The 16408-nt window shown below is 42.1% G+C and overlaps 1 protein-coding gene across 1 annotated transcript in view; it reads left to right on the plus strand.

Moving 5' to 3' along the window:
- APCDD1 (APC down-regulated 1) overlaps window positions 1–16218 on the plus strand; it is a 75759-nt gene extending 59541 nt beyond the window's left edge. The window contains exons 4-5 of the mRNA XM_066579543.1: window positions 7855–8176; window positions 11469–16218. Coding sequence (XP_066435640.1) covers window positions 7855–8176; window positions 11469–11917 — 771 coding nt within the window. The 3' untranslated portion in view covers window positions 11918–16218. The remainder of the gene's footprint in view (window positions 1–7854; window positions 8177–11468) is intronic.
- Window positions 16219–16408: the final 190 nt, after the last annotated feature.

A 16408-nucleotide genomic window follows, 5' to 3' on the forward strand; every position in this document is an offset into this window, starting at 1 on the left:
TTAACCTAAGATTTATATCCTGTAATATCCTTCCGCTCCAGAAAGACATCAAGTCCCCTTTTAAACTCCTCTATGGATTTTGCCATCACCACTTCCTCCGGCAGAGAGTTCCACAGTCTCACTGCTCTTACAGTAAAGAACCCTTTTCTATGTTGGCGATGAAACCTGCTTTCTTCTAGACGTAGCGGATGTCCTCTCGTTACTGTGGCAGTCCTGGGTATAAACAGATCATGGGAGAGATCCTTGTATTGTCCCCTCATGTATTTATACATAGTTATTTGGTCACCCCTTAGCCTTCTTTTTTCTAGAGTAAATAATCCCAATTTGGATAGCCTCTCTGGGTATTCCAGTCCCTTCTTTCCATGTATTAGTTTAGTTGCCCTTCTTTGAACGCCCCTTAAGCACTGCTACATCTTTCCTGAGCACCGGTGTCCAGAACTGTACGCAGTATTCCATGTGGGGCCTGACAAGTGCCTTATATAGTGGGAGGATAATGTTCTCGTCCCTCGCCCCTATACCTCTTTTAATGCACAATTCCTATGATGCTGAGAGTTCGGGCCAGTAGACACAGTCTGACCGTGACACTTGTCTGTAATAGAAGTGCAAAAATGTGTCCATAATATACTAATTTGAAACTGACTATATAGAGAAGGAATATAGTTCTTGGTTCTGGTGCCATATTCATGTAATGCGCTCACGTCTGATGCTGTATTTATAGTATGAACTTACATCTTGTGCTGTACTTCTATTATGAGTAGAGATGAGCGAAGATACTCGGTAAGGCCGATTTCGCAATCGAGCACCGTGATTTTCGAGTACCTCACTACTCGGGTGAAAAGTACTCGGGGGTGCTGTGGGTGAGCGGGGGTTTGCAGAGGGGAGTGGGGGGAGAGGGAGAGAGAGAGAGCTCCCCCCTGTTCCGCACAGCTACCCCCTGGTCCACCACACCATGCCCCGCCCCACAGCGCCCCCGAGTACTTTTCACCCGAGTAGTGAAGTACTCGAAAATCGTGGTGCTCGATTGCGAAATCGGCCTTACCGAGTACGTTCGCTCATCTCTAATTATGAGCTTAGTGCTAGTGCTATATTTATGTTTTGAGCTTGGTTCCAAGGTTGAATTTATGTTATAAGTTTGGTTCTGGGGCTGTATTTGTTATAACATTGGTTCTGCTATTATATTTATGTTATGAGTTTAGTGCTGGTGCTGTATGCATGTATGCATAGAACTTGATTCCTTTGCTGCACATGTGCCATGATCTTGGTTGAGGCGCTGTATTTATGTTATTACCTTGATTTTGGTGCTGTATATATGCACTGATCTTGGTTTTGGTGCTGTAGTTTTGTTATGATCTTGGTTCTGATACTTCATTTATATTAAATAGATAAGCAAGTTTAGGCTTGAAACACATGGGCAAACTATACACACACACTGCAGCCAGTGGCAGCACAATCTATTCGGTAATGTGTGCACCCACTGCAGCCGCAGGCTGGCATGGTTTGGCTGTGTGGCTGTGTGCTGCATTGCACCGTGCCACTACTCATGGCCAGTGCTGTGTGTTTGTCATCAAGTCTAAAATTTGCCATCCAGCCCCCCAATAAACCCTGTTTCCCCGAAAGTAAGACCTACCCTGAAACTAACCCTTACCCTGATTTTCAGAGATTTTCCAGGAGTCTTGAAATATAAACAGTGTTTTGCCACAGCAGATCACTTCCTGGTTATACAATTCATAAATCCCACCTCCAGGAAGTGATGGCTCTGATTGGTTCTCGAGCACTGCTTAGCCAAGCAATGCAGTGCTCAATGAACCAATGTGATGGCTGTGATTGATTGGTTCATCGAGCACTGCATTGATTTGCTGAGCAGTGGTCGAAGAACCACTCTCAGCCATCGGGTTGTGGAGGCGGGTTTCATGAATTAGCCAATCAATGGTGCGGCTCAGCGCGTCAGAGCTGCTGAGAGCAACAGAAGCGACCTGGACCGAGCCTGTTAGGTAAGTATAATAAGACACCCCCAAAAATAAGACCTACTGCCTCTTTTGAGGCAAAAAATAATATAAGACAGGGTCTCATTTTTGGGTAAACATGGTATTATTTATATATATATATATATATTACAGTAAGTATAAGGTTTTGTTCACATCACGTTCGCTTGACATATGCTTGGCATGTACATTTCAAGAGGCTCGTCTGAACGAGGCCTAAATGTGTGCCTCTAACATTAATGCAATATATCAGCTTAAGTGTTGCTTGGTGAGAGTTAGTAGGGATTTACATGGCTGCGAATGGAATAGATGAAGTACTTGTGAAAAAATATAGTCTGCAATGTATGCAGTATATTATCACCAACCCGATGATCTGTGAATTAGAATTTCCTATATTTAACCCACAAGAAAACAATAGCTTAAGTTGTCAGAGTTTCTGCACACACATGATCCCTACCTGATAGAAAGGATTCGCCTCAATCCCTATGTCTACATTTATTATTCAAATAAGGAAAATCTGCCATCCGCTGCTGTGAATGGAATAACTGCTCATCTGTTCTCTTTTTATATGTCTTCCTCCAACTGTTTTTGTTTCTCAAGGATACAGGATATCCTCAGTGATTCTATTCTCCATGTAGAACATCAAAAGCCCTAATATTGGCACATCTTTATTTAAATTGTATTTATATTATCCGCCACTGCCAAAAACATGTAATTTTTCCCTGGTCACACAAAGACTTTTTTGAATTGCTGAAAGCATCCAAGCCAACGGATACAGATCTGACCCGTCTGACTGGTTCACTTATTCATTTTGCATTGTTTACAGTCCTGGCATCTTAAGTGAAGCAGAGTAGCTGAGCATCAGGGTAGCCAACCGTCCAGAAATTCCTGGACCATCCGTAAAAGTAGGGGAATAAGAATAGATGAATCCATGATTTGTTGAGGCTGGGGTCACTTGAGCTAGTTATTAGGATTGTAATTATGATTTTACGGCTCACAGTAAATGTTGATAATGAGTTCATATCAGAATCTCACTTATAAACATGTATCACCTATAATCTTTATCATTCATTATGATTTTACGGTGTGTCCATAAATATTGTTAGCCGTCCATGATTTTTGGATACGTACATTGCCACAGTATATTCATTTTCTGGCTCCGGCTTGAGAAGAATGAATACAATATTCCATTTCCATTCATTTGGATAAGTATTTAACTTGGATATTGTTTAGAGGAGTTGCCTTGTGAAAACCTAGAAATAGGCCGCCTGCACACGAGCGGGTCGGATCCGGCAGCGAGAATTCTCGCCGCGGGACCCGACCCGAGAGCCTGCAGGGACGGGCGCGTACTCACCCGCGCCTGGCGGCCCCGGCTCTTTCATGTGCCGGCTGCGGCGCAGCTGGCGGCCGGGTGAGTGCGTGCCCTGTACAAAAATAGGACATGCCGCGGTTTGTTTGCCGCGTGAGATGTCGCGCGGCCAAACCGTGGCCGTCTGCATAGGAGTGCGTATTGTAATGCACTCCTATGCAAACTTTCAGTGGCGGAAATCCCGCGGCGGGATTTCCGCCCGTGTGCAGGCGGCCATAGGCTGATACATAAGGAGATCCTTGCTTGGAACCCCTCCCTCTATCAGCCAGAATGGAGAGTCACTCTTTAAGATTCAAATGAGGAGGAGCAATGGGGAATGAACGGTGCTTCCGTGGAAGCAATCTCAGGGCACCAGAGGTTAGGATAAACCTTTAATGGCAACACGTTTCCAAGTTGCACCAACCCCTTCTTCAAACCAATTGGTTGGTGTCCGGAGATGACCTCCATGGCAGCGCCGTTCATTCCCCATGCATGCATCTTCACGAGTCCTGGGAGAGAGCTCCAGTCGTGTATAGATGTGCTATAGGTTGTTGTGCACTCAGCTAGGATTGTTTTATCTCATTGTGATCTCTCTTTTACCAATAGTGGTTCTGCACATCGGAGTGCTGCTTTTATTTCAGCTCAGCTTTGACCAGTTCTAAATATTTGATCTAGTAAAAAATTTCACAGGGAAAATTAGATACATCTTCTTAAATAAAAACTATGTACACTTTTGCGCCCAATTATTTAATTGGTCTAAAACAATCAAATTAAAAATAAAAAGAAGCTTTAGGCCCCCAGCACACGGGCGGAAATCCTGCAGCAGGAATTCCCGCAGAATTTCCGCCCCTGGACGCCTGCATAGGATTGCATTGCCAAACGCAATCCGATGCAGACGGCCACGATTTGTCCGCGTGAAAACACACGTGGAAAACAAATCGCGGCATGTCCTATTTCTGTGTGAGTCTCGCAGAGGCCCGCACAGAAATGTCTCTCCCGGCGCCCCGGCTCTGCTCTGCGCATGCGCCGACTGGCCGGCACATCACAGAAGCCAGAGTTGCGGGAGAAGGTGAGCGCCGCACTGTTTCCTGAAGGGGCTCGGGTCGGGTCCCGCTGCGAGAATTCTCACAGTGGGATCTGACCCGGCCGTCTGCAGGCAGCCTTACGGCTAATGCCCATCGACGGATTTCCACCGCATGAAACACGGTGGAAATCCATGGCGTTACACAACAGCTATTAGATTCTATTGAACTTAATAGCTCAATGTTCACGCTGTGGAAATAAACCGCGGTACATCCTATTTGCCGTAGTCAATAGAAGCAGGCCGTCACGCTATACTTTCGCTGTCAGTACAGCGGAAGTATCGCGTGAATACGCGACCCTGCCCACCGCATCATGCGATGTACTGCTGTACTGGGGGGGCACCCTGATAGACTCTGCTGCGATATTCCACTGGTCAAGTCAGTCACAGTCGTGGGCATGAGCCCTTAGAGTGTATTTACATGGGCAAGTATGATATCGGTCCAAGAAACTCACAGCAAGCCTGTGATTTTTGCTGCAAATGTGATGCGTTTTGCGAGAAAGCCACCGCTGCACATGCGATTTTCACACGGCATGTGACCACTGCAGCTTCTTCCAGGATCAAAGCAGTGGGGACCAGGGTTCCTGTAATGAGCAAGGGGCCACTTAAGGAGGGGAGTATGTTTTTATTTTTTATTTTTAATTTTACACCATAACATGTCCGTATAATTTTTCTGTTTAGTCCTGGAAAACCCCTTTAAGGGTACATTCACATGTAGCAAATTGACTTGGATTTTGGTGCGGATCTGCACCAGACTTCACCCCCTCTATTGAAAGGGTGACATTAGCTGCATATCGGCACCAATGGTGCAAATTGTGACGCAGATTTTGGTGCACAGATTCTGCTGCGAAAAAACACCATTTCCACAATGTGTGAACGTACTAAAATATCCTATTACTTTTTGTATGCAGCTCTTTTGTAGGCATATGTGCTTCCATGGTATCTATTTAGATCGCACTTGGGCTTTATTTGCAGATTGCCATCCTAGACACGAGACATTGGAGATGTATACACAGATTAGAAGGAAAATATTATCCATCCTTTAAGTACAAAAATCTTCCATGGATTTCATTGCCTACACCATGTGAACAATAATAGCTCATCTGACATATCCTATAAAGGTCATAACTATGACATTTGTAATATAGAAAGTGTGTATCGACAGTATAATGTGTGGATTAAATATTTAGGGTTTTTAGACTCATTATTTGTAATATTTATAGTAATACTGTATTTGTGTCTAATATATATGTCTTGAATGAAATATTTTTGCTTTGTTAAAGCTAAAGCATTCTTCCTTCTTGCCAGGGGCGTTAGTATAGTGCGTGCAGGGGATGCGGTCGCACCCGGGGCCAGGAGCTTTAGGGGACCCATAAGGCCTCTCTTCTCCATATAGGGAGCCCAATACTATTAATAAAACATTATAATTAGGGGCCCTGCTACACATTTTGCATTGGGGCCCAGGAGCTTTAAGTTACGCCTGTGCTTCTTGCCATTCACCAACAACTATAAAAAGCACTACATGTGACAACTTCTAGTGATACAGATCTTGCAGACAAACATTTCCTTTATGGAAAAGCAGCACAATATTCTAATCAAGATCAAAGAGGGCTTTGATATAACATCAAACACAGCCTCTTCCTTAATTTTAACCTCCTCAGCACTGAAGTGCCCTAGAAAGCAAGTGCCAGGCTACAGTATCTGGCCACACAAAGCTTAACCATACTGGTGCCGTTTCTCCTTGGAGCGTGCATGCAGAATATTGATGTTTGGATATGGTTGTGTCAATAAACTGAATTATAGAAATATAGGGTTTTTTATGAAGACAGTAGAGAAGCCCAGAGAGCTCAAATTGCAAATATACTATATTCAGACCGAATGACTATTACAACCATTCATGCAATTGCATCATTTTGGGGAGCATTTCTATCTACAGAGTTCACAATGTAGTAAAAATGATGTTATCGCTATCCTGTGGATTGGTACAATTACAGTGACGCCAAACTTACATAGTCTTTTAAGTTCTACTATTTAAGATAAAATAAAGTACCTTTAAAAAAAATTGCTTTCTGTCTCCATCTTTTGACCCCCCATAACTTTTTTTTGCTGCTGATTGTATGAAAGCTTCTTTTTTTGCAAGGTGAACTGTAATTTTTATTGGTACAATTTTGGGGTAGATACACTTTTTTTGATCGCTTTATATCCAATTTTTTAATTGGGACAGGGTGACCAAAATATCACAATTCTGGCACAGCATATGGGATATTTTAAAAATTGTACTTTTACAGGCACAGTGATAGCAATTTATTTTTATTTTTTTTAAGCAAAACTGGGGAAAGTGTTTTTTAACTTTTAATGTTTTGTTTTTCTAACAATTAAAAATTCTTTATATTACATACCATCGTACTGCATTCTACTGTCTAAGGGTGCCTACCCACTAGCGTTTTTTTTTCCACTGCGAATTCGCTGCGTTTTTTATTTTTTTCCAATTGTCAATGGGTCTTTCTAATGTTAAAAACGCATTGCACCAAAAACGGCAACTTGCGTTTTTAACATTAGAAAGTCCCATTGACAATTGGAAAAAAAAACACAGCGAATTCACAGTGGAAAAAAAGCTAGTGGGTAGGCACTAGGGATGAGCGAGTATACTCGCTAAGGCACTACTCGCTCGAGTAATGTGCCTTAGCCGAGTATCTCCCTGCTCGTCCCTAAAGATTCGGGGACCGCCGCAGCTGACAGGTGAGTTGCGGCGGGGAGCAGGGGAGAGCGGGCGGGAGAGAGGGAGAGAGAGATCTCCCCTCCGTTCCTACCCGCTCTCCCCCGCAGCTCCCCGCCCCGCGCCGGCCCCCGAATCTTTCGGGACGAGCGGGGAGATACTCGGCTAAGGCACATTACTCGAGCGAGTAGTGCCTTAGCGAGTATACTCGCTCATCCCTACTAGGCACCCTTAATAGGCACATCTTAATAGATAATAATTCATGACAGCCCTAGGGGCCTTCAGAAGACCTGGAAAGCACCCTGTAATCTCACCACAGAGGGGCTATTCAGAGCATTGGAGTCCAGATTGGAATATTTAAATGCCACTGACAGTGGGTGTTGGCTGTCAAGGATGGCTGATACTCACCATATATGGAGTGGGTACTCCTGAATCTGTTTCATACAGGGCACCCAAAGTGCACCATACATGTATACCACAGGCGCCAAAATTGTATAGAGAATTTTTGTAGATTTTTGTTCATATATATATATATATGTGTGTGTGTGTGTGTGTGTGTGTGTGTGTGTGTATACCTATAGTTATATAATGGAGAGGAGATGATTAATGGCCTTACTCTGATAACAAGAAGCTTAACTGGTTACATATTTTGAATATTAAGATGATAGAAAATGACCTTGCATAGTGTGAATGAATCTAAGATCATATTTTCATACCTATGTTTCAGAACCATGACCAGTCCTGCATCGCATGTAGAATCATCTTCCGATCAGATGAACACCATCCTCCAATATTACCTCCTAAGCCAGACCTGACTATTGGACTAAATGGAGAATGGGTGAGCCAACGTTGTGAAGTACGTCCAGAAGTCCTTTTTCTCACCAGACACTTTATCTTCCATGACAAAAATCATACATGGGAAGGTTATTACTATCACTACTCTGACCCAATATGCAAGCATCCTACATTCACCATTTATGCCAAGGGGCGCTACAGCAGAGGAGTGCACTCAACTAAGGTCATGGGAGGAACAGAATTTGTCTTCAAAGGTGAGTAAACCTTGAGAGCAAGGGCATCATTTTCTTCATTGGTTTATAGTTGTATCTTTCAACATATCGCACAACTGCAAAAAAAAAAAAAAAAGAACAAGGCATAACTAAAATCCAGAAACATGGATTTTATGAAACGTACTGCACCCAATAAAGTGACCTGACGCTACAATGGGGGTCTCTAGTTTATGCCTCACACAGAATATGAGCTCTTCAGGATGGGACAGGATTCCCAAGAAAGACCCTTGCTTTATAATGGCCAAAGACCAAGTAATGGGGCAGCACACAACTGGTGACAAATTCCTTTTAATATATGCAGAGGACGAGTAGAATCTAGAGATGACCGAGCATACTCGCTAAGGCAAACTACTCAAGTGAGTAGTGCCTGCCCGCTCGTCTCTAAAGATTCGGGTGCCGGCGGGGGGCGGGGAGCGGCGGGGAAGAGCAGGGAGGAACAGGGGAGAGATCTCTTTCTCACTCTCTTCCCCCCGCTATCCCCTGCTCACTCCCGCAACTCACTGCTCTTCCCCGCCGGCACCCGAATCTTTTGAGACGAGCGGGCAGGTACTCGCATAAGGCACTACTCGCTCGAGTAGTTTGCTTTAGTGAGTACGCTCACTCATTTCTAGTAGAATCATGTCCTTATAGGATAGGTGAGTTAGGATGGTTTCACTCCTGCTTTGGGATTCCGATTTCTTGCTCAGTTTGGGAAGCAGAAAAGGGAAATCCCTGTGGCCAAACCGAACAGTGTCGGATGAGCCCCCTTGACTATAATGGGGTTCGCCCACTTTCCACAAAGCTCTCAGGCCTTCGGACCGAAGAAAAAGCAATGCATGCAGTGCTTTTTCTTCCAGTATTTTCAGCTGGATCTGCAATTGCATCTCCGACAGGAGGTCCAATGCAGATGTGAAACCAGCCTTAGACTGGTTGTAGAGAATTAGAGAAACATGGCTGCTTTCTTCCACAAACAGCACAACAATCGGATATGTGTCCGATTCTGCAGTTTAGCTGCATTTAGGGGAATGGAGCTGCAGTACTGCACACAACTTGTGGAAGAGAGCATCCATGCTTTTCTAAACCTGTACAGCTGCTTAAAGGGGTATTCCATGACTCTAAGTGAATGGTTCTAAAGAAAGCAGGATTATGACAGACAACACTATATGGTATCTCAAAAGTGTTAAAAAACACCCATGTAGAATGAAATCTGTTTGCCACATATCGCTTATGAATTCCTATAACACCCCAGATGGCTTTATCTGATTTCACAATGAGAATTTGTCATCTCAGTATAGAAATATCCTGCTAACAGGACTATTATAAACTACAGTGGAATCCGAGTTGGAAGATGATCATATGTGTAGTCATGAGTAGTTGTCATGAGGTGTGGGAGGAGAATACTATGCTGTCTGAGCGGCAGACAAGGGGATTCTGGGAAATGTAGAGAAGCAGCGCACAGGAAGTCTATGAACAAGATGTAAAGCAACAGTATAGAGTGGATTTCTGAGAATGAAGAGCAGGAAATCAAGCGGAAAGGTAATGGATGGACTTACTATAGTATGTTATGTGATGCTTTAGGACTACTTTAAAATTTTACTTTGGTCTCAAACAGCCCCTTTAAGGCTCTTCTACATGTAGAAATGGTTGGGCTGATGATTTGGCCTGGCAGATATGCCCCCAATCAGCTCATGAAGATGCAAAAGGGTAGTTTATGCTGCAGAAAAAAAAAATAATAATTTTGGTCGAAGTTTGACAGTTTGACCAATTGTAGTCTATGGATACATCGTCCAATTGTTTCAATAAGTTTTTTTAAAAATATTTAATCTTATATTCCTACCTAAAACATAATGTAAACAGCACCTAACTTCTGCTCATGTCAGCTGCCATAAAGCACATGCATCCTGCTGTATTGTCCTAACAGGAAGTACAGGAAATGTGTGTCTGCAATATGGCCGCCCCCAGGGAATGTTTTATAAAGAAGATAGTTACAATATTTAAAAAGAGACCAAACACATTAGATTTAAGTATATAAACAATAAATAATGAAAATAACATGCAATACATATTATTCCCTTTGAGCAGCAACCAAAGAATGAATAATATATAGTAGATCTTCCTCACAAAGGCGGATTCCATATAGAAAAGGCAGACACCAGAAAGCTAGCATGATAAGGAACAACATTTCTGCACATGAGTGGTTTTTCTTCCTCTGGACCACATATCAGTTATTATGGCAGTAGTTATAACTAGAGATGAGTGAGCACCCAAATGCTCGGGTCCGCGTTATTCGAGTCGAGCTTTTCGTAAAATTCGAGAGCTCTACTCGAGTAACGAACCCCATTGGCTACAATAAGAGACTTGAGTATTTTTCTATGTGGGACGCCGGGTCCCGAGCTTTTCTCTTTCTCTCCCTAACCCCCTCTCCCCCCCTCTCTCCCCCTCTCCCCCTCTCTGTCTCTCTCTCTCTCTCCCTTTGGCGAGGAGGGGCCAAAACGGGCACATCACAGCGGGGAGGAGCCAAAAGCTCAGGCAGGGTCGAACACCATTTGATGCTCATTCGAATAACGAGCACCATCAAGTACGCTAATATTCGAATGAGCATCAAGCTCCACAGAGTATGTTCGCTCAACTCTAGTTATAATCATTTCCTATGCATCTTAGGGAGTCTCAGCCTTCGGTTAGATGGCAACCTGTGCAAAATTTTTTGGGGGCACCCCCACCATCATAAGAAGAAAAAACTATATCTATTGCACTGATAAATAGTCTGCCTGTATTATTGTGCACAAAGCAGGAAGATAGCAACATACCCACACCAGAAAAGCTCAGTGAACGAATACTGTACCAGAAGCAAGCTCATAACATTAATACAGTACCAGAACGAAACGAGCGACAGAAATACAGCACAAACCAGAACTCAGTGCGCAGATACAATACCAGAATCAAGCTCATAACATAAATACAGTAGCAGAACTAAGTGCTTCTGTTGTGGGAGTGCTGACAGCAGCGCCTCAAAACATTAGGAGCAAGGAGATAGAGCCAGGAGGATGATTTATTGATTTGTGTAGTTTCACAAAACATTGTCACATGAAGGATGATGCTGATGTGGCCAAGTCAACGTAATGGGGAAAATTGCTTACATCCATCTGATGCCCCCCTTACAAGCTGGTGGCTGGCACCCTGTGTGACTGCATAGGTGGCACGTAGCTAAGGCCAGCCATGATTTTAGTATATGTATTTTGGCATATAGGAAGCATATGAAGCATTCTTAATTACATTACCTTTTCTTATTTTGTAGTAAATCACATGAAGGTGACCCCAATGGATTATGCTACAGCTTCTCTACTAAATGTTTTCAATGGAAATGAGTGTGGAGCAGAGAAATCATGGAAAGTTGGAGTGGAACAAGATGTCACTCACACCAATGGATGTGTAGCTTTGGGAATAAGACTTCCTCACACAGAATATGAGCTCTTCAGGATGGAACAGGATTCACAAGGAAGATACTTGCTTTATAATGGCCAAAGACCAAGCGATGGTTCAAGTCCGGATAGACCTGAAAAAAGAGCAACATCATACCAAGTGCCACTGGTCAAATGTTCCTCCTCAATCTTAAAATCCGAAGGTTCACTTGAGGCAAGCCAAAAAATGGGATCTGGAACATCCATAAATTCATTATCTTGGTTTATGAGTATTCCTGTGCCTTATTGGTGCCTAGTGGCATCAATATACATTTGGACTAAATGAAATGTTAGCAGAAACATTCTTTGTATTTGATATCATGGGACCAAGGACCTGTTAAATTTGTTTACTTGACGCACTTGGATGCCTAAGAACTGATACCTTGACAACAATTCCTTCCTGCTATAGTCTACGGCACCCTTTTCTGTAAATCCAAAACGATTTAAAACTTGATCTCTGGACTTCACCAAGCCTTATCCTGCCTTATATGACTGCACAACAGTAATTGCACTTTACGCCAGCAGACATTTTTTATTAATATATTCTAGAGAAAAAACTATTTTATGCACCACTGAAGTCTCAGTTTCGTCCGTGCCATATTACTGTTGTGACCTTATTACGTTCCAAAATGTTGTGTCTGTTCTTCTTCACAGTGTTGATAAATCAGGATATACTTTATGCAGTATTGTGCCGCTAACCTAAAGACAGTTGCTTCTTTACTTTCACTCTTTTGCTATTCCTTTACTGTTTGGGGTGGAGGTGCTGATGTACCCCTATGAGTTGAAAATTTGTTGTATATATCTGCATACTGTACATAAATATATATGAAAGATACATTGATTTATATTAACATATTACACATTTTAGACCAAAGAATAAACTCTTGACAAATTCTAGATAAAAATAGTAGCTGTTGGTATCTTATAGACCCGAGATAATATAACCCCTATTCGAAAAAGTTGGAACGCTGTGTAAAATGTAAATGAATGTAAGGAAGAAATAGAACATAGAACACATATCAGAAGGTGAAAGGGAGACATTTTTCAATTTAATTTAAAACAATAAACTTAGCATATATACTCGAGTATAAGCCTAGTTTTTTAGCACATTTTTTAATGCTGAAAAAGCCCCCCTCGGCTTATACTCGAGTGAGGTAAAAAAAAAAACAACAACAAAAACCCTGCAATACTCACCTCCCAGCCTGCGTCTGTGTCCCCGGAGTGATAGTCTCCCCGGTGGAGCGGCAAGCTGCTTGAGAATTCTCCCCACTGTCATCTTCCTGCTCAGCTTTGAATGCTCCTGCCATCAGCGCTGTGTAGGATCACAGCCGGCGCTCGATCATTCACAGAATTGCTGTGATTGGCTTTGACCTCACTGAATGGCTGTAATTGGTTTATCGAGTGCCGACTGTGATTGGCTGGTGCTCAATCCAATCACGGAGCTTACATACACAGTGCTGACGATGGGGGAATTGAAAACCGAGCAGAGAGATGAGAGCTGAGAGAAGTCTGAAGCAGCTTGCTGCACCGCCGGGGAGACCATCGCGCCGGGGACACAGACGCCGGCTGGGAGTTGAGTATTGCAATTTTTTTTTACCTAGTATATACTCGAGTCTAGCTAGGCTTATACTCGAATCAATAAGTTTTACCAATTTTATGTGGTAAAACTTATTGACTCGGCTTATACTCGTGTCGGCTAATACTCTAGTATATACAGTATTTAGAAACTGTTGACAGCAACACATCTCTAAAACGTTGGTGCAGAGGCATATCTACCATTGTGTAGCATCCCCTCTCTATTTTACAACAGTGTGTAAATGTCTGGGTAGTGAGACCAATTAATGAGATTTTGGGAGGGTAATATTGTCCCATTCTTGTCTTATGTAGGATTCTCGTTGCACAACAGTCCTGGGACGTCTTTACCAGATTTTGTTTCTTAATGCACCAAATGTTTTCTATTGGTGAAAGGTCTGACTGTAGGTGGACAGTTCAGCCCCCGGACTCTTCTTCTGCGTAGCCATGCTCTTGTGATGGATGCAGTATGTGGTTTAGCATTGACTTGGTGAAATATGCAAGGCCTTCTCTGAAAGAGGCGTTGTCTGGATGGGAGCACATGTTGTTCTAAAATCTATAAATACTATTCAGCATTGATGGTGCCTTTTATGATGTGTAAACTGCCCATGCCATAGACACTAATGCAACCCTATACCATTAGAGATGCAGGCTTTTGAACTGTGCACTAATAGGAAGCTGGATGGTCCCTCTCCTCTTAAGTCCACAGGACATGGTGTTCATGGTTTCCAAAAAGAATTTCAAATTTTGATTCACCTGACCACAGAACAGTTTTCCATTTTGCCTCAGTTCATTTTAATTTAGCTTTGGCCCTGAGAAGATGCTGCTGTTTCTGGTGTTGATATATAGCGGCTTCTTTGCATGATACAGCTTTAACTTGCATTCGTGAATTGCATGATGAACTGTGTTCACAGACAATGATTTTATGGAAGTATTCCTGAGCCCATGTGATGATTTATATTACAGAATCTTGCCTGTATTTAACGCAGTGAGGGCCCGTAGTACATCCAATGTTGACTGTCAGCCTTGTCCCTTGTGCACTTGAATTTCTTTAGATTCTTTGACTCTTTTAATATTATGTACTGTAGATGGTGGGCTACATTTTTCTGTAATTGCTCCAAAATTTTTAGACCCAGTTTTTCACAGATTGGTGAATCTCTGACCATCCTTGCTTCTGAGAGACTCTGCCTCTCTTTATACACAGTCATGTGACTTAGTAGAAAATTGACTCTTCCGCTGTTTTTCATTAGTATCACTTATTTTTCTATCCTTTTGTTACCCGTCCAAACTTTTGTGAGAAGTGTTGCTGTCATCCATTTCTAAATGAGTTTATTTTTTGAAATGAAAGATGTCCCACTTTCACCTTCTGATATGTTCTATTGTGAATAAAATATGGTTATATGATATTTCAAATTCATTGCATTAATTTTCCTTTAGATTTATTTACATTCTACACAGCCTGCCAACTTTTTTGAAATTGGCGCTGTATATGTTGTATATTCTGCAGTGGTTACGTAGTATAAATTATACAACACATGTAAGTCCCAAGTCTTACCTCATTGTTACATACATTATATGATAATATTTAGCAATCAGAAATTAGAAATAGAGGAAAAAATATGAATTGATAACATCTTTGGACAGAGACACTCCGTATGCTGCTGGGGAATAAGGGGAAGCTTCTACAACAGTCCCTGATAAAATTTAGAGTATGCTTGAAAGCAGTTTCCTATACCGCACTTGTTACATTTTTGAGACATTTATTTTTTAATGGTTGCCCGACTGTCAAAATTCCAACCAGAGGTGTAACTAGAAGCTCTTGGGCTTCAATCCAAAATCTGTAACAGATACCCTTACCTACCATGTGCTATTTATCATACTGATGTCTTCTTATGTGATGGAGTGGCCTTTGGGCTCCCTAAGGCTGCCTGCACACTGGCATATTTGCATTGCGGAATCCGGGGCGGGTGTCTGCCTCCAGGGTCCGCAGCAAATACCATCCATAGTGAAAATCAATTGCAATTTTCCGTTTGTGGAGGGAAAATCACAGCATGCTCTATTTTTGTGTGGTGTCAGCACGGACGGCTTCCATGGAAGCTGTCTGACCCGCGGCCCTTCCACAATTAACATTGCGTAAAGGTCGCGGTACCCGCATTATCGCTTTAACAATGGCGTGGGAAAATCTGTACTATGCATGTCTGATGGCAAATAGGGCCTCTACTAGTCTGAAAAGGATAACATATATCTAATGTGAAAAGCTATCAGTTTGTGTGATGGGATACCCCATGTGTGCTGATTTTTAAATGATTGTCAAATCTTGTTTTTATGAACATAACTAAGTACATATTTTTAAGGTTGACTTGTTTCAGTGACATTATACTCCACAAGAAACCCTGCAATCACATTATTTTAAGTAGTACTGACCCCTGAAGAAAATGACTTTTGAAGTGCGTAGGGTCTTTCTATATCACTAATTAAAAGTTGAAAAGTAAGTAAGTAAAACCCCTTTTACATGGTACAATTATCATGCAAATAATCGTTAGATGAAGTGGTTTTGCATGATAGTTATTAGGGGTAAACGTACTCAAGAGACTGAAGATCAGCAATAAATGGTTAGATTATCGCTGATTGGATCTTTCATTGGAAAATCATTATTTTCTGTTGCTTCGAAAGAAGTAGAGTGACTAGAGGCGCTGTTATGATCCAATGAACATACAAAACTACCCAATTATTGCTCAGTGTAAATGCATGCCAAGAGAACGATATGACATTGGTACGTCACCGCTGGTTGTATGCTTGTTTCAATTTATGTATAACAAGCATAAGGGCCTTTATACAGATGTCCTATTTTCCCTTTTCTTCTCTGCTGTGATTTATTGAAAGATCCTTATCATATAAACAACAGTCTTTTCCTACATTCTATCCATTCTTTCTGTATATTGGCCTTACACAACAGGAGGCAGATTCACTCTTGGCTCTTTATAATAAAAAAATAAATCATTTAAGTTAAGATTATTCAATATAAGACCAAGTGTTTACTGCATACCAACAAAAGATATAAAGGGAATATGTTACCTCCGAACAGCACCATAAATCGGGGAGGTAACGAGGAGCCAGGGGATGTCTTTCTTTATTTTCACCTGCTCCCCTGTTTACACGCTGTCCCCTGGTGAAGTACATGCACGGTCTGAAAATTTGACTCTTT

Source organism: Eleutherodactylus coqui, chromosome 9 (assembly GCF_035609145.1).
Source record: "Eleutherodactylus coqui strain aEleCoq1 chromosome 9, aEleCoq1.hap1, whole genome shotgun sequence".
Classification (NCBI taxonomy): domain Eukaryota; kingdom Metazoa; phylum Chordata; class Amphibia; order Anura; family Eleutherodactylidae; genus Eleutherodactylus; species Eleutherodactylus coqui.